The following is a 19602-nucleotide window of genomic DNA, read 5'->3' as shown; positions in this document are numbered from 1 at the left end:
CTGATTTTCTAGTACCCACACCGGCGAGAGTCACGAGACCCACTTGTCGCCGCCCATGCCGGTTGCTCGATCTACTCAGCCTAGCTTCGTCGCTCCAGCCTTCACAGTTCAGGTATTTACTCTTATCTTTTCCTTCAACTTCAAAGTTCAAAACCTAATAAAGTGTTTGTGACTTTGTGATCTGAGAATCTGAGATTGCCTTGTGGACTTGTGTGTTTCATGATTGTGTTTTTACTGATGATGAGTGATGAACTAAATGTTGGTAATTGTGAATTGAATATTTGAATCTGTGTTGCTCCTGTGGTTTTTTTTTTTTTTTTTTGACTTTTTGGCTTTGTGACTTTGTCTGTGTTTGTGAATTGTGACTCTCTCTCTTGTTTACATAGATAAGAGAGATAAGAGAGACAGAGAGTAGAGTTTGTAGAGATTAGTTTTTTTTTTTTTTTTTCTTTGTTGACTGTTAGTTAGGCATAATAAGGACAAGTGAGGTTGGGCAACGGGCAAGTGAAGGAAAAAAAAAGTAAAGTTAAAAACTTAAAAGAAAAGTTCTTGTTAGTAGTGAGGGAATAAATTTAGTGTTGGCGTGGATTCATTAGGTTAGTGGGTCAGTGTCAAAAAAATGGAGACAAGCCAAAGACATAAATTATAAATAAGGCACCAAACACAAAGACATAAATAAAGGCAACCAAACACACACACAAAAAAAAAAACAAAAAACAAAAAAAAAAACAAAACAAAACAAAACAAAAAAACAAAAACAAAAACAAAAACAAACAAACAAACAAACAAATCATATATTATAGAAAATTGTCACACAAATTTAAAAAAATAACGATGATTCTTATTTTATTTGTAGATCATGAAAAAATCAACTACAATGCTTGATTTTTTTCAAAAGAAAATGTTCAAATTCTTCCGAAGTCAACGTAGGATTGCCAACAACTAATGTTGCTATTCCAATTCCAGAAAATATGGATGCTCCAATTCTAGAAAATTTAGATGCTCCAATTCTAGAAAATGTGGAGGATGCTCTAATTCTAGAAAATGTGGATGCTCCAATTCTAGAACATGTGCATTTCTCAATTCCGGAAAACGTTGATGTTCCAATCTCTCAAACACAATTTCAAAGAGTCGATCTTGATTCTTTGGATTATGATCCCAGAACATACAAACAAATATGGGAATATTATGTTAATCAACGTGATGAAATTCGACGGGCTTACATTAAAAAAGGTCTGCACCAACTTCCTTTGAAGACATACCCAAAAAGTGGAAAGCGCAATCGTAGCTTTCAAGCTTCTTGGTTTGGATTTAATTCAACATGGCTTGAATATTCTCCTACCACAGATGCAGCTTATTGTCTATCCTGCTTTATCTTTAATAATCCAAATGGGGTTGTGGGACAAAATACATTCATTGTTGGTAGATTTAGGAATTGGAAAAAAGTTGGGGGCAAAGATTGTTCTTTTCAATGTCATATAGGAAAAGATCCTAACTCAGCTCATAGAGTTGCCGAGCAAAAGTGTAAGGATTTGATGAACCAATGGCAGCATTTACAAAGGGTAGTTGATCATTTCACTACTGAACAAATTGCAAATAATCGGTTGCATCTGAAGGCCGTAATTTTTACTGTTCAATATCTTGCCTTTCAAGTTATAGCTTTTAGAGGTCGAGATGAAAGTTGTAGTTCATTAAATCGTGGGAACTTTTTTGAATCATTGGGTATTGTGACTTTTTGGAATGAGAAGGTTGCTGAAATAATAGAAAAAGCTCCCAAAAATGCAACCTACACATCACCTAGGATTCAAAAAGAAATTCTATATGTTTTCTCAGCCAAAGTGAATAAAGCCATTCGGGAAGAAATTGGTGATGCAAAGTTTTACATAATGGTTGATGAAGCTCGTGATGAGTCCATGAGAGAGTAAATGGCTGTAGTTTTTAGATATGTTGATGCAGAAGGCTTTGTCAAAGAACGTTTTTTTGGGCTTATTCATGTTGCTGACACTGCGGCTTTGACTCTAAACAAGGGGATATATTCTTTGTTATCTCAACATTGTTTAGATATACAAAATATTCGAGAGTAAGGATATGATGGAGCAAGCAACATGCGAGGTATGTGGAATGGATAACAAGCTTTGATTTTGAATGATTGCCCATATGCTTATTATATCCATTGTTTTGCACATCGCTTACAATTGGCATTAGTAAAAGCATCAAAACAAGTTAATGTCATTAGTAATTTTTTTCTTGCATTGCTCTTTCTGATCAAAATTGTTAATACTTTATGCAAGCGTAATGAGCAATTGGAAGTTGCCAATGCTAATGAAATAGCACGTTTGATTGATCTTGAAGAGCTTGAGACTGGAAGTGGACTTAATCAAATTGGCACTTTACAACGACCTGTAAAAACACGTTGGAGTTCACATTTTAGATTAGTTTCTAGCTTATTAAGGATGTTTACTTCAACTGTTGAAGTTTTACAAAATATAATTGATGATGCAATTGATGGAGAACATCGAGCAGATGTAGAGTCAGCTTATGAGGGTTTAACTTCATTTGAATTTGTCTTCATCTTGCATCTTGAGAAGGAAACTATGGAGATCACTGATAAACTTTGTCAAGTTTTGCAAAGTCAATTTCAAGACATTTTAAATGTCATGCATTTAGTTTCATCTACTAAAGTATTTATCCAAAAATTTAGAGATGATGGATAGGATGGCTTACTCACCACTATGATATCATTTTGTGAGAAGCATTGCATTGATGTCCTGGATATGAATGCTCGTTATGTTCTGAGGTGAGGTCGAGCTCGTAATCAGTAAGATAACGTTACAATTGAGCATCATTATCGAGTAAATATTTTTTATGCTACAATAGATTCTCAACTACAGGAACTAAATTATCGGTATAATGAAGATGCAATGGAGTTACTTAGGCTTAGCTCAGCTTTAGAACCTCGAGAGGCATTAAAATCTTTCAAAAGTAGCGATCTTTGTTTGTTGGTAGAGAATTTCTATCCACAAGATTTCATAGATTATGACAAACAAGTGTTGAAGAAGGAGCTTTATCATTTTGAGCATAATGTAGTCTAGGATCCAGAGTTCAAAGAATTGAAAAGTTCATCTGAGTTGTCTTAATGGTTAGTGAGAAGTAGAAATTCAGAACACTACAAATTTGTTTATAAAATGGTGAGACTTGTGCTTACTCTTCCAGTTTCTACTGCTACTACAGAGCGAGCATTTTCAGCTATGAAAATTGTCAAAACAACCTTCGAAACAAAATGGAAGATGATTTTTTGACAGACTCTTTGATGTTATACATTGAAAAGGATATAGCTTTGACATTTAGTTTGGATTCAATTGTAGATGATTTTGAAGATTTGAAAGAGCGTCGAGTTCTCTTTTCATAGATGATTGTATAAAGAAACAATAGTGTTTCATGTCTTTTATTTTTGTTAGTAGATGATTGTATCTTAATATATTAAGAAACAATGATTTTTTGGTATTTGTCTTGGTTGATAGTTTATTAATATTATATGGATGCGTATTTGAAATTTTTTTTTTCGTTTATCTCCGGCCCCCCAACTTAAAATCCTGCGTCCGTCCCTGCCTGTGGATATACTGGAGTGGAGTATCTATTTGTTATACCCAGGTCGCAGCAATATTTCCTAAAGGCCTTACTATCAAATTGCAAGCCATTGTTTTAGATGAGGGTGCGAGGGACTCCGAACCTAGTTACGATGTTTTTCCAAATAAACCGTTTGGCATCTACGTTCTTAATATTGGCCAATGGTTCAGCTTCGACCCATTTGGTAAAGTAATCTGTGCTAACCAGTAAATATCTCTTATTCCCCATTGCTTTAGAGAAAGCGCCAACAATATCCAAGCCCTATTGAGCAAAAGACCAAGAATTAGAAAGACGATTAAGGACCCCCCCAGGTCGGTGAACATTAAGGGCAAACCTCTGACACTAGTCATACTTCTTTACATAGTCTTTTGCTTCTATTTTCATCCTCGGCCACCAGTAACCTTGCGTAATAGCCCTATGTGATAAAGACATTCTTCCTGTATGTCTCCCACAAATTTCCTCATGCAATTCTTCCAGAATTATCTCAACTCCTTTTGAATGTATACACATTAGATACGGGCCAGAAAAAGACCTCTTATACAACTTCTGATCCTCGGACAACCAGAACCGAGGAGCTTTTCTTCGTACTTTATCAGTTTCAGATTTCTCTTATGGCAAGACATCTTCTTTAAGGAACAAAACAATAGGGTCCATCCAGCTAGGAGCCGCTTTTATTTGATGAACATAAACTACGGTTTTTACTACCTCGATAGGTCTACACAAGTCTTCTACAAGAATTACCTGAGGTAAACTTTGTGCCGAGGAGGTTGCCAATGTGGCAAGAGAAACCGCATGTGTATTTCTACTTCTAGGGACTTGTGATAAATTGAAAGATTTGAATTTAGACCGTAAATGTCTAACCTGGTTTAAGTACCCTTGCATTCTAGGATCTCTGGCTTCCAACTCTCCTTGGACTTGGCCTACAATTAATCTTAAATCAGAGATCACTTTCACTACTTTTCCGTCCATTTTTTGTACCATGATCATCCTTTCCCGCAAGGCTTCATATTCGGCTTCATTGTTTGTAGCCGAGAATCCCAATCTTAAAGATTTTTCAATCGTAATGCCCTCTGGGGATGTCAAGACTAACCCCACTCAAGACCCCCTATGATTCGCTACTCCATTAATATAGACTTTCCAGGGTGCAAGTTCTTGCATGGAGATCATTCCAACCGATTTCTCATCCATGTTCTGTTCTTTTATTTTTTTCTTCTTTCAAGGATTCAGCAAACTCGGCAACCAGGTCAACAAGAACCTGACCCTTGACAGAGGTGCGAAGCATGTACTTGATGTCAAAAGCCCCTAAAATAGTACTCCACTTAGCAATTCTTCCTGTGTAATCAACACTTCGTAGCAGAGATTTAAGCAGAAGCTGGGTTAGGACAATGACCCCGTGCGATTGAAAATAGTGGGGAAGCTTACATGTAGCATGCACTACATCCAAAATAGCCCTCTCCAAAGGTAAGTAACAGACTTCGGCCTTATGCAATGACTTACTCACGTAGTAAACTAACCTTTGTACACCATCATCTACACGTATTAGTACTAGACTCACTGCGTGGGAGGCTACTGCAATGTAGGCGAACAACACCTTATCTACCTCAGGTCTGGACATAATGGGAGGCCGAGACAGATATTCTTTCAACTGCTGGAAAGCCAAGGCATATTCTTCGGTCCATTCAAACCCTTTTCACTTGTTTAATAACTAAAAGGAGGGTCTCCATCTGTCAGCTAACCAAGAGATGAATCAGTTTAGGACGACAATCATTCCTGTAAGCTTTTGAACTTCCTTGGGATTCCGAGGTGGTTGCAGGTTGCTAATTGCCTTAATCTGGTCAGGGTTAACTTCAATTCCACGGTGAGTAACTATGTAGCCTAAGAATTTCCCTAATCCGATCCAAATGAACATTTGGAAGCATTAAGTCGTAGCTTATGCTTCCTCAAGATATCAAAAGTATTACTGAGTTCACTAACATGATCAGACTCTACCTTACTCTTTACTACCATGTCATCGATATAAATTTCGATGTTTTTCCCCAACTGAGACTCAAACATTCTAGTCATCATTTTCTGATAGGTAACCCCTGCATTTTTCAAACTAAAGGACATAACCTTATAATGATAATTCCCAGTAAGAGTAACAAAAGCTGTCTTCTCTTGGTCATCTGCAACCAATAGTATCTGATGATATCCTTGAAAAGCATCTAGAAAGCTCATCCGAGGATAGCCTACCGTCGCATCCACCAGTTGGTCAATCCGAGGCATAGGGAAAGGGTTTTTTGGGCAGGCCTTATTCAAGTATGTAAAATCTACACATACGCGGCATTTCTCTATCTTCTTTTTTACCACCACTGTGTTGGCCAACCACTCTAGATAAAAAACTTCTTTTATAGCCCCCGTTTGTTTAAGTTTTGTCACCTTATCCTTGACAGCATCAAAGTGCTCATTGGATGAACGCTGAGCTAGTTGCTTCTTAGACATGACAGAGGGATTAACATGCAGATGGTGACATATGAAGCTCGATTCATGCCTGGGGCTTCGTAGGCATTTCGAGCGAATACATCAATGTTTTCTTGAAGGAATTTCACCAATTCTCCCTTTTCCTGAAATGGTAACTAAGCACCAACCTAGAAAAACTTCTCTGGATCATCACTTATGGCAAATCTCTCAAGATCTTCACATTTAGTCTCCTTAGTCTGCATGTTAGCAGGTAACTCCGTAGACTTTGATTGCTATAAACCATCATTAACTGAGGCCGAGAACTCCGTCGTTGTCAAATCCTCCGTTGTTAGGTTTAGCCCCTTGTATAAATCATGATACATGATCTCTACACCATTGCCTTGATCCACCAACACCCTCTTTACGTCATACCCTTATATTTTGAGAGTTGCCACCAAACCATCATCATGTGGCTAGATAGCTCCTACCTTATCTTCATTCGAAAAACTCAAGGTTGGACTTCTACATTGTGCCTTTTCGATCCAGAATTTATGTCATCGGCTGGAAATCAAGCTACAGACATCACTCTAGAGGGTTGGGAACCAGTCCTCCCTAGTGCAACAAAGATAACATTGATGGTGCCTAGGGAGGCCTCGAAGAAGCATTTTCCTAAGTCCCAGACCTTGACTGATCTCTCTGCCTGCTTAGGTGACATAAGAGATGCTGCAACCTTCCTTCCTTAACCAGCTGTTCCAAATGATTCCATAATGTACGGCAATCCTCAGTAGTATGTCCTCGTTCTTGATGGTACTGACAATGAAGACTTTGATTACGCCTTAAGAGGTCTCCACTCATCTTGTTTGGCCATTTGAAATATGGTTCGTTCTTTATTTTTTTCAACACTTGATGTACTGGATCTCTGAATACAGTATTTTTTCCAACCTTGGCCTTTTCCTTGTCCTGTTGTTGGTCCTCTTCCACCCTCTTGTACTTGTCAGTCTGATCCATAAGCTGGCGTATACCGCTGACAGGTTTTCCAGTCAAAGACTTTCTTAAATCATGCTCGGTTGGCAAGCCGAGCTTGAAAGTGCTAATGGCTACGTCATCAAAGTTCCCATCAACCTCGTTGAATGTTTCCTAGTACCTGTTCGAATAAGTTTTCAAAGTTTCTCCTCTAATGGACATTGATAACAAAGAGGCTAAAGGCCGAGCAACCCTTCTGCATGTTACAAAGTGAGATCTAAACGCCTGAGTAAGTTCCTTAAAAGAATAAATGGAAGCTGCCTTCAGACTATCAAACCATCTCATTGCCACAGGCCCCAAATTGGATGGGAATACCTTACACATCAAAGGCTCGTTCCTAGAGTGTACAACCATCCTCTGATTCAAATGGCTAACATGCTCCACAGGATCTGTTCTTCTGTTGTACAGGGTGAACGTGGGTTGAGAAAACCGCTGAGGAAGCTTCCCTCTCTTAATCCAACGTGTAAAAGGCGACCTAGAAATATGATTGAGCGCTCTATTCACAGCATCATTTCCCAGGCTGACTGAAGATGACTTTCTATCCCTCCGCCCATGATGATAATCCTTGTCATATGAGAAAGTCTCACTAGGGGGAGTTCTCGATCTGCGTTTGTAGTTGAAATCTTTCTCATCATCAGAAGAGAAGTAAGGGTCTCGTGAGGCTTGCCTACGTCGTTCACAGTGTAGGCTTCTCCTTAAGTGATCAATCTCCTTTTGCATGTTTCTAGCATTTTCTTCCTGAGAGACATGGCTTTTACCCTTAGCCTGGCTTCTACTAGTATGGGTAGTATGTACACTTCTCTCCTGGTCTTGTTGCCGCTTAAAAGCGCGAAAATGATCATGGGGCTGAGATCATGGGGCTGAGATCTCATAAATTCCGCCTGATGTGAACCTGAACCTACCATTGTTGAAAGTTAGAATTACTGAAACACTAGACTTTTCCACAGATAGCGCCAATTGTAAGGATCAGATTTGAATTCCTAACCCAAAGATAGGAATGGACTTAAGCCCAAAAATCTCAAAACAATGAATTTGTAGAGAAATGGGTTAGAAAACAGGGTTTTAGTTAATCAAGCAACAAATTAAGTAGGTTGATGGTGAAAGAATGAAGATGGACAATTGTAGGATGAGTAATAAATATCCTCAGCAATATCCGAGGAGACTGGTTCTTATATAATGATCTTGGATGGGGTTACAAGTTTGGTTCTAAATTGCTACAGTGCTTCACCCTTCCTTTTTTGATGCCTCTTTTTCTCGTTACCTCCATCTTCTTTTATACTCCTTTTCCTTTTCATCCCTATCTTTCACGTGCTTGCTAGATGGTTGGTCTTGATACTTGTCTCATCATCCCCTTTTCACTCATCTCTATTTGGTAGCTATAAGGCTGAAATATATTATTCAGGTATCACCTCCACATTAATGTGGCCAGGGAGTTAGGTGTAATGCATTTAATGCGGAGGCAACTTTCCCCTTAGATGTTCTTGAGTGCTTTCCTATCGGATGTCCTTGCCATACTAACCTACACCAACAGATCTACCTGGAACATTACCTTTAGTTGGCAAGTAACCTTTTCGGACTTTAGCCTTGGTTTGTTGTGGATGTATTTGTCCTCGGCTCATCCCACTGAGTCATTGTGGATGAAGATAACCTTTCTACTTACCATCACACTTTCTTTAAACAAAGATTCTTCTTCCTCGAATGAGATGGTGTCCTTAGCTTGGGCCATAGGCCCAAAATCCAAATACATAACGAATTTTCAGGCCCAACACCCCTACATTAAATATTAAAAAATATAATTTTTTTAAAAAAAAAAAGCAAAGACAAATCTACAATAACATTTGGTTTGTTCAATTTGGTGGGCAAAAACTCAGTTTCACGTATTTTGTTTGGGCTAGCAATTCAATTTAAAAGACAAAAAAATAAATAAATAATAATAAAAACCACAACACTTATCTCCTAGTTACTTAACTCCTTAATGTTTGTTATGGGAAAGAAAAGCTCAAGCTAGATGCACAAGGCAAAGAGCAAGAAATTTCTACAGAGAGAGAGAGAGAGAGAGAGAGAGTGTGTGTGTGTGTGAGTGATAAGTGCGTGTACGGCGCCAGTGCAATTCATACTGATTTAGTGAGATAAGGCTTGGAGATAGAAGGAAAGAGGATTGTAGGTTTGTAAGGAAGAGGATTGTTTAAAGCATAGGAAGAGACTGTTGTTTCACTTTGGTGGAGATTGTGGGTGGGTTTAGGTTTCTTGAAAGTTGGGAGAGAAATAAAGGGCCGAACAACAAAGGGTGTTGGTTTTGTGGTTTGGCTTTCTCAACCTATCACAATACATGTATTTCTCTCTCTAAAGTTCTCTCTAGGGGTTGATTGATTTCCCCTTTTTTTTTTTTTTTTTTAGATTGATTTCTTATTCTTTTTTGTTTCATTGTTTCAATTTTTAACTACCTATATGTTTAATGAAAAAATATATAGTGGTTGTCAAATTTTTGTCAGTCTTTCTTGTTTCGTTGCTTCAATTTTTAATTGCCTAAATATTTGATGAAGAAATATGTAGTGGTTGTTGAATTTTTAGTTTTATACAAATGTTTTTATACATGCATTTTATTAAGGTTTGCATTGTTTTCTATTAGTAAAATAAAAATTGAAGCAACAAAACAAAAAAGAATAAGAAATCAAATCAACCCATAGAGAATAGAGTTTTAGAGAGAGAAATACATGTATTGTAATGAGTTAAGAATGTTAAACCACAAATCAACACCCATTGTTGTCTGGTGTAGACACTCCATTTTGCAACCCGCATTTAACTTTATATAGAGAGTTAAAGAGTAATTTTACCTTAGAGATAATCATCTTAAGTTTGGCCATTAGATCCTTAATTTCATTTCATCAAAGAAATCTTGATGATGTAACGATCAAATTGACTAGTTATAAGTCTTAATCAGACCATCGAATTGAAAGTCATCCTTAAATCAAGTTTTAATAGCCGAGAATGAGATGCATATTAAGTCCGACTATATATGATTATGAACAATTAACTTCGATTGGTTATAATTATACTCAATTTGAAATTAATAACGTATCATAATGCAATTAGCTAAGACTACAACTTATGGTAAGGTTGCGCACACTTGATTAATAAGATAGTCAAACATTAATTATTCAATGAGTAATTGATATAATTATATTTTTAATTTGGATAATTATGTCATGACTTGGGGTTAATTAATTCTAAAATTGAAGTAATTAGGGCTTATTAATGTTAATTGTGCTGAAACTATTTTCTAACAAATGACATATGTTCACTATTTCATTAATATATCTCAAGAAATTTTGAATTTATGAGTGAGGTTAATTTTTCTAAAAACTATACATCTTGGGCTTTAATTTGGACACAAAAATGAGACAATTTCGATCAGAAATGAGTAAGATATAATTTTTTAAAGTTGGCTCTGATGGTTGTTACAGGATCCATGTAGGATACTAGGATCATAATATATCATCATGCTCTACAACCAACGTCCACGACAGCTCACTCTACCACCACTGACCCGATGATAGCCCTTTCTCTTTTGGTGGCTCTACTCACCTACCAGTTATTTTAATCTAGTCTCTAGGTCGCCCCCTCCGACTCCCACCAACCTCCGAATTTAATACACTAGCCTTCTCTAACTCTAAAATTGGGTCTAGGTTTATGATTTTCTCTCATCCTTTGTCAACTCTCATTGAATGCTCTTCCATTCATATTTTCTCTACCACTACTATATAAACTCTCTCCCCTCCTCCCCCTCTTTTCCATTTCAAAAGACACAAAAACATCATCTCTTCTCTCTTCTTGAGTTCTAATGAAATAGAATTAGATTTGTTATATCTTGGTCTTTTTGAGAATCAAGATATTGAGTGAGTCTCACTCTCTCTGGTAGTTCTTCTTCTCTACTCCACCCTTAAAACCTCTACCAAAAGCCTCATTTTCCAACATGTGAATCTTGCATACAAGTATAATCCATTTTCCTCAATTTTTTTTTTTTCATTTTTTTATAATATTAATTTAAGATTAAATCATTCTAGTTGATTATTTAAATTACTTGAATATGCTTGAATGGTCTTGATATACTTGAATGTTGTTTATATGCGTTCTTCACATATTCTTGAATGTTCATCACATGTTCATACATGACACTAGTTTTGATCTTAAATCCATATCCAAAATATGAAAAACATATTAATTTCATAATTTTTCCGATTATTTGAATCTAGGATATCACAATTTACACACATTTATTAGAATTTATTTTTCAATTCAAATGTAATGATTAATAAATGGAATTATAGTTTATCACATGTACACACATTAAATTCAAGCCAAGTAATGAACATGCAATTGATTGATAATATGTTGGATCATAAGATACGAACGTTGATCACCATAGTCTAGAATACCAGTTTCACCGAGCAAGGCGAGTGCATAACACTTTCCCATCTTGTAACATAACTTCCGAGTTTAAATCAAGGGTTAGTACTTATTCATGTAATTTTCAATCTCTAAATTATAACTAAGAAACAAAGTCATATATTTTATCTTAAATTGTATCCAGGATTAAAACCATGTAATTTCTTATAATCAATGTACATTAATTCTCAAATCAATAAAATGATGAGTTTTTCAATTATGTTTTTTTTTTTTATAATAAATAAAAAAGTGACGACTCTCTTATAAAAAGAAAATGTAATCAATCAAATCTCCATTTTGATAGACAATAACATGACCGCCAAACCAATCAATCCAAAATAGATCGGGCACGATCCCTCACACTTGGCCCTCTATTTCTTTCTCAACTTCTAAGAAACTCACACCCACCCACAATCTTTACCAAAGTAAGTCAAATAATAGTCTCTTTCCATTCTTTAAACCAACCCTCTCCCCCTTACAAACCTACAACCCTCTCTCCCTTTCTCTTTGAGCCATATATATACAAATTGCACCTACAAACGACTAGAGCTATCAATGCTCAACCCAATCTACGAATATGACATAAGCCCGATACGAATTTTTTCAAGTTAAGACTGGATCTTAATGAGTTTGAATTATAAACAGATCAACTCGAAAGTGACACGAAAAAAAGCGTGTCATTAGTGAGTCAACCTGCGTAACTCGTAATAGACACGTTTAACACACCAATTTATTTGTGTCAACCCAAAATGATCTACTTAGCACAATCTATTTAATTTGTATAACAAATAAATATTTATTTTATTTTAAATTTGTCAAATACCTTTTATATTCAACATATATTTTAAATTAAAAAAAAAAAAGTAAGTAATTACAAAAACTTACAACAGATATAATTGAACTTAAGTATCGAGAGAAGATAAGTGTTGTGGGGATTTTTATTGTCTTATAAAACTTAATTGCCCACCCAAACAAATCACACGTAGATAGAGTTGCTCACCCTTTTATAATAGTTAGTAATATATAAAAATAAAAAACTGTGCAATAGACCACGTTTCTAAACATAATAAACAAAATGGGACGACGGACGTATTTTTATTCTCATGTATTAATTTAGTACCGAATGCCAATATAATTTTTATTTTCCTTATGTCCAGCTAATAACCCATCGGGTACTAGCGTTCAAGTTGCACTTCTTGAAGATGGCTAGGCGTTATATATGCAGATAACTCCTTAGAAATACTACCTCAGCAAATCAAAAACATACAATTTAAATACAAGTGATACGGGAGTTTATATCTTCACACCCAAAAAAAAAAAAATTTTCCCACAAGATACAATGATCACTGTGTTTCTTGAGCACGCTACTTAAACTCAAAGAAATCTAAAGCAGAATTTTAGCTAACTCACAGCCCTGAAGATGTTAAAATGCCTCCAGTGCGTGCGTACATCCACCGAATCCACTTCACGCTGCTAGGCTAGTCGGAGAGACAATTCTCAAGTGAAAACTAAAGGTAGATTAATAGAAGATTGACTACTAACACTGCTGATCAGTAGCACCACCACCTCTCCAAAGTGACCGAAATATGAGTTTCATTTTATCAAAGACACCCCCCCCCCCTTTACTACAGTACTCAAAATTAAAGATCAAAATAAATCACAACACCTAGCGACTCCTATAGAACAAACCAAAAATGTTTCCCAAAAACAAAATACCAAACCAAATAATAGGAAGTGTACTCAAGGATAGCAGATACTAGAAATAAATACATTCAATTAGGAACCAATTATTACTTTTTAGCATTGATCAGGCTATTAAACTTCAAACCCAAGGAAATTGAAAAGTATCAATTGACGACAGCAGAATTAAAAAGAAATGCATCTTCATGAATTTGCCAGTATTGCCACCTAGCACAGCAAAAATAGCTTGCAATGTGGATTTACAACATTTACTTTATTAAACTTGCTAGAAGCAACATTCCATTAGAGTAATGGAACCAAAAGATTGACTCTCAACTGCAGAACAAAGCCTACGACAATGGAGGATGTCATGATAAGATATTTCTCCAAAACTAATTGAAAATCAGTGGCTTTGCATGCTAGTGCTGATACTGGGTATTCTTATATATCATTAATTACTACTTAAAACATGTGGCAAACCCAATAGAATCCACAGAAATTTGGTGATTCCTTAAGATATCCATAAGAGGATGAATCCACAAAACTTGCAGGCATAGTGACAGCAAATATAACAATAAAGTTCTCATACAAGGCCATTCTTAATGCTCGATATCCAACCTCTTTAGTTGCTAATTCCCACAAACAGGTCATCAGAATAATGCCTCTATTTTTCTTTTTTTTTGGGGGGGTGGGGGGGAGGGAAGCCTTGAAGCTGGAATTCATATATGTTTAATTGGTTTGGTTAATTAAGAGAATCTCATTTAGGTTGCTTAAAAAAGAAATCATCTCCAAAACATTCACAAAATTAGCAGACCTTAAAACCAACCTAATCACCTCCAATGCAAGTGACCACTCTTCTTGTTCAACTTGCTCGACACATCCACAATTCAAGATAGTGGATCAAATATTTACAAAGTGGAAACAAATGAACCACATAAACTTTAGCCACCTTTAGCAAAATGCTAGAAACAGTGGCACAATTAGGCTCCACCCAAACAACAAATAAATATTCCAAAAATTTGTCTAGCCAAAACTTACAAATGGCCTATTAATGTAGTCAGGACATGCATTTACATGCTTGTATTGATGTCACATTAGACATGCCAGAGATGCAACCAAATCCACAAAATGACACTTGGCTCAAATTCCAGTTAAGGATTATAGCACAATTTTGAAAAAGCAGCACTCACCTGAAAATATGAACCTACCTTAGCAGCAAGCAATTTGGAGATTATCCACTTGCCTCTATAAAAAATTCACACAATTAAAATCAATCCCATGTCTAAAGATAAAAACCCCTCCAGTTAGCGGCGAACGAAGGGAAAGGGAGAAAAGAGGTCTTGCTCAGAGTAAATGAACAACCTACCTCTTAGTCTCCAGTTCAAGTATCCTGCCATAGCAACATAATAAAATCTCTCAGACCATAATTTTTAGTTACATAAAAGGCTTTATGCTGCGGTTCTCTTTTAGTAAGGACGCGATCGGTTTCCACCATAGTGATGTCTGTCAGGCCCAGACCCATCTCTGTTATTATCCCTGCGCCTGTCTCCGCCTCCATAGCCACCTCGACCACCACCCCTGTTGCACAAATTATAGGTAAATGATACAATCCATAAAAACATAAAATTTTGAGCGGCTGTTAAACCAGTCAACTAAACTGAAGTATTGAAACATGCTATTTGTATTGCTTACATAGAAGTGCAAATAAATATAAGTGAAGAGATGCTGGGAGAAAAAACATTTCTTTGTCAAATTATATACATACCCAACGCGAGAGAGAGAGAGAAAGAGACCCTAATTATCTAAAAAACCAAAACTTCAGTAGTTATTTTCTCCTACAATGATATAAATTCCCCAACCATTTCTCCATCTATCAGAATGTTTCTCAACCATTTTGAGCCACTTTCTTCAATTTCTTGATGAATCAGATGCTCACATTAAAAAAAAGGACAAAAACAAAAAGATTGGCAATTGATGGTAGAAGTAAAACATACACCCTTTTGTCCCATTTTGTTTCTCCCATATTCGATTTTTTGTTGTCCTAAAATAGTTGTCAAGTTTTAGAAGACAAAGGTCATTAATTTACTGACCTCATAATATATCCCCTCCCTTTATTTTATTCAGGTTTAAATTCTCAACAGTTTATAAAAAGGCAATTTGAAAAATCACAAATCTTTCTTCGAGATGATGTTCCCAAGTTAAATTTTCTAAACTAGAAAACGAAACAGGACACGGAGTAAAAGCAATATGCAAATCAGACCTTCTTGTCTTATACGTCTCATATTCATTTACACACACACACACAAACACACACACACACACATATATATATATATATATAAATGTAGAAATTGCAAGCCTCTCATTGTTTTTGAACTCCTATTTTGCATTACATACATATATTTCAATGTACAATCAATAACTTTCGTCAACAGGATCTCATAGCATTCTAAAACCAACCAGCAGCAACATTGCAACTGCTTCCCAAAGACTATAAGAAATACAATAAAGTCTCTGCTAGGTAAAGATAAAAAAACAGAGGCTATTGCCCAAAGAATAATCTTTAAATGGTATGTCCCAATTATAATTCAATACACACACACACACACACATATGTATGGCCCAATTGTGTGAGAACAAGAGTAAGATCCCACTTTCAACAACTGATGTAAAGCAACATATTCTCTAGAACAAAACAATAAGACCTTATTACAATATATCACCACAAGCACTTCAGAACAAAATGTAACTATTTGAGCACTAACAACCATGGTAACCCTGTCCTGAGAAAAAGCATGCAACCTTGGTAAAAATGAACATTACAATTGGCAAACAATTTTAACCCGTGACAGCTGGACCCACATTAATCAGTCATTGATGATCATAAAGAGAATCAACAATGCATCATCAGACTCATAACATCAAGATTACATGAGAAAACACAATTCTCATGCAGTAGCAGATATCTCAATAACATGGCACTACACAGTACCAAACATCTCATTCCAACATTGCATGTAAAAATAAAGTGAGGACAATGGTCAGGGAGGTACCGCTGGTCATAGGCAGGGGGAGCCTTTGGTGCAGACATCTCAGCCATCGCAACATTGATTTTAAAACCCCTCATATCATAATCTGTGAAGCAAGGCTCCTGGTAAGAACACTACTAATAAAATGATGATATCACAAAAAAGTTTAAAGGTAAGTACTATTGTAAAAACCGCCAGCTGAATGCGCAGCAGACGGATCTTCATAGGACAAAACTGCATCGCCTTTGTTGTTTCCCATCTCATCTGTATATATTTTTATATTCCATGGCCATTGATCCTTATATCCTCGCTTTTGCTTAATTCTTCCAACCTAAGTAACATTGGATCATTAGATTTCTTTTTGATACATCAAATAGTTGGGGGTGGGGGAATTGGAACCCTGGATGCCTCCATTGGAAACACCAGAAGGGGCCAATTGAGCTATAAGGCTCTTGGCACGTGGATCATTAGATTCCTGTCCATTATTACCCTCAGGTAGGAAATGCCAAAACTTCAGACTCATCACACTAAAATCCCTTTTCCACTATCATTCCATCACAATTGAGACAGATGGAAATCCAGCACATTCATCTTCATCCATACACAACCAAGACGGCAATTTTTTTTTAACAAAAAACCAAGATTGTAATTTTTTTAAGTTAATCAGATTTGATAGTATTTTCATCATATACATTAATAAAATGAGGTTAGAGGAAAGTAAACTACATGGTTTGATAATTTCAAGGTCAAATCATCCTCCTGTTATATAAAATAATAAAGTAGACTCAAAAACAACACCCGAATACAGACAATGATTTACACATATTCTGCAAAGGGCACACAGATGGACAATAATCTCTAACTTCAAAATTAAGCAATAAAAACTTAAATGCAAGGAGTTCAAAAGAAAAGATGTAGTATATTACTTGTCCAATGCCTCCAAAAAGTTCCCTTAGTTCTTCAGTTGTCACATCTGGCGGCAAATTTGATATGTAGATTCTAGAGTTGTCACAAGTATCACCACAATTCCCATCACACTGCCTTATCTTAGCTGGGGCCTCAGCAGAAGCACCACCATAACCACCTCGACCACCAGCACCACGCCCACCATCATATCCACTTGGTGGGCCACCCCGACTGCCACTCCTTACATCACCCTGACCCTCACTACCATAACCTCCTGCAGGGGGTCCACCATAAGAAGGTGGATAAGATGTAGGCCCACCAGAATAGCTTGTAGGTGGAGGAACCGCATCCGTTCCATAATTAGCATTTCCAGCATATGAGTTGTAAGGTGGCGTTGGATAATTCCCACCAGCCCCTCCATAATAAGGTTGTGGTGCCGCTGGTGGAGCCTGACCATAGCCACCTTCTTCTTTGCCATAAGAACCACCCCTATTGCCACTTCCACCTCTACCATCATTATTACCACCTCTACCTCCATTATATTCACCACCTCTACCCCCATCATAACTACCACCTCGACTACCACCATATCCGCCACCACCTCTATTGTAACCACCACCACCACTACCACCACGATCACCGCCACCAGCCGGAGAGGGTGCACCACATTTGTTACATTCAGTTCTTCTTTGAAAGTTCATATTCCCACAGCTGCATACACATTTACCACTCATCAAAAACAACATACACATACATACCATTCTCAATTCCATAACACAGTCAATTTGTGATACTAAAACCGAGGCCCAACAAACCAAAAAATTAATTTCAAACGTTCAAAACCCATATCTTTCTAGATGTTAAAAAATAATAACCCAAACAAATAGAAGTAAATCAGAATCAGAGAAAGAAAATACTCACCAAGGATTAGGGCAAAGCCAATCTTTCTACATACACAAATATAACAAGTAAGATATGTTTTATTACCATTCTCAATTCAATAACACTTACAGTTGTAATAAAGAAACTGAGGCCCAACAAACCGAGAAATTAAGTTCAAATGTTCAAAACATATATTTTTCTAGGTGTTAAAAAAATAAAAACCCAAACTCATAAAAATAAATCAGAATCAGATAAAGAATATACTCAATTCAGTAACACAGACAGTTTGTAATAAAAAATGAAACAGAGCCCCAACAAACCAAGAAATTAAGTTCAAATGTTCAAACCCTAAAACTTTCTAGGTGTTAAAAAAATTAAAAGAAATAATAATAAAAAAAAAAAAAGTAAAAACCCAAACAAATAGCATTAAATCAGAATCAAAGAAGGAAAATACTCACCTAGGATTAGGGCAAAGCCAATCACCGTCTCGACCGCTACCACCACGGCCACCTCCTCTGCCACCGCCTCCACCACTGCCTCGGCCACCACGATCTCCTCCTTGATACCTACCGCCACCTCCTCCTGCAACCAAGATCCAATCAAACAATAAGCAACAAGCCACTAACCCTAACCCTAATTCTACAACAAATCAATCAGAAATGGACAAAAAGACGAAATAACAAAAAATTAGATACCTCGACCACCGAATCCTCCGCCGCCTCCACCTCCGCCTCCACCACCACTGTAACCTCCACCGCCTCTTCCTCCTCCGCGACCTCCACGACCACCATCACTGTTTCCACCTCCATATCCACCAGCATAGGCCCCAGAAGCTCCATAACCTCCACCACCGCCATAGCCACCGCCATCATATCCTCCGGCACCGCCGCTAGCTCCATACGGTGGAGGAGCGGCCTCGCCGGCTTCCTGTCCGTACATCCCAGACATGATCTAGGGTTCTTGAAAGAGATCTAGGGTTTGTCAGAAGAGTGTGATAGATTAGGCTAAAGTTGTAAACACACACCAATGTGGTATGGGTTTTATATAGCGAACAGAAGAAAGATATTTTTTTCTCAAATGAGCTCCTTTATTTATTTTTATTTTTCCTTTAAATAAATAGCAAGTAAGATTAAAAATAAAATAAAATAAAAACAAATAAACAAAACAAAACAAAATAAAACGTAAATTCACTTTTAGTTCTTATATTTTGATTTTTTATTTATTTTAGTTCTTATATTTTAATTTTATCACTTTTAGTCTCTAAATCATTTATCGTGTTCCATTTTGGTCCTTTTTGGTAGTGGGCTACCGGAATTTTCTTAGGTGGCGGACAGAACTATTAAAATAATAGAGATAATTACACATAATCCACTTGTGATTTGGACGAAAATGATTTTGCCTACTCGTGGTTTGAAAAGTGTCACTTAACCCACCTGAGGTATGTTCCGTTTGTTTTTTGTAACCCACCTTTGTTAAAATTAGGGGTAAATAGGTATTTTTGCTCACATTTTATATCTCTCTCCTCCCAAAACAAAAAATAGAACAAAAATGCATGAGAAACAAGATCAAA

General features: G+C 36.6%; 2 protein-coding genes across 3 annotated transcripts; one reads left to right on the top strand and one right to left on the bottom strand.

Moving 5' to 3' along the window:
* Positions 1-971: 971 nt before the first annotated feature.
* LOC111994385 (uncharacterized) lies at positions 972-1925 on the top strand. The gene has a single exon (XM_024026257.1). It carries the CDS (start codon positions 972-974, stop codon positions 1923-1925), a length of 954 nt encoding a protein of 317 aa, XP_023882025.1.
* Positions 1926-14122: 12197 nt separating this feature from the next.
* On the bottom strand, positions 14123-19065 carry LOC111994395 (transcription initiation factor TFIID subunit 15b). Of its 2 annotated transcripts, XR_002881079.2 has the most exons (7): positions 18728-19065; positions 18491-18614; positions 17171-17861; positions 16425-16575; positions 16269-16350; positions 14582-14793; positions 14123-14460 (listed from the first exon to the last, which is right to left on the bottom strand). XR_002881079.2 is itself a non-coding variant. In XM_024026269.2 (6 exons), the coding sequence occupies exons 1-6, from the start codon at positions 18978-18980 to the stop codon at positions 14682-14684; spliced, it is 1413 nt and encodes a 470-aa protein (XP_023882037.2). In that variant the 5' UTR covers positions 18981-19065; the 3' UTR covers positions 14202-14681. The 2 variants fall into 2 exon arrangements, 1 of the variants encoding a protein (XP_023882037.2); XM_024026269.2 differs by having other exon boundaries at positions 14202-14793.
* Positions 19066-19602: the final 537 nt, after the last annotated feature.

Source organism: Quercus suber, unplaced genomic scaffold, assembly GCF_002906115.3.
Source record: "Quercus suber isolate HL8 unplaced genomic scaffold, Cork oak 2.0 scaffold_135, whole genome shotgun sequence".
In the NCBI taxonomy this organism is placed as follows: domain Eukaryota; kingdom Viridiplantae; phylum Streptophyta; class Magnoliopsida; order Fagales; family Fagaceae; genus Quercus; species Quercus suber.
This window is presented reverse-complemented; position numbering and strand designations above follow the sequence as displayed.

Coding starts and splice junctions, on each gene's coding strand:
- LOC111994385 (XM_024026257.1), top strand. CDS start 972: ATGGATGCTCCAATTCTAGAAAATTTAGATGCTCCAATTCTAGAAAAT.
- LOC111994395 (XM_024026269.2), bottom strand. CDS start 18,980: ATGTCTGGGATGTACGGACAGGAAGCCGGCGAGGCCGCTCCTCCACCG. Junction 18,615..18,727: donor CGGAGGATTCGGTGGTCGAG/GTATCTAATTTT, acceptor TCTTGGTTGCAG/GAGGAGGTGGCGGTAGGTAT. Junction 16,351..16,424: donor AGCTGGCGGTTTTTACAATA/GTACTTACCTTT, acceptor CTTGCTTCACAG/ATTATGATATGAGGGGTTTT.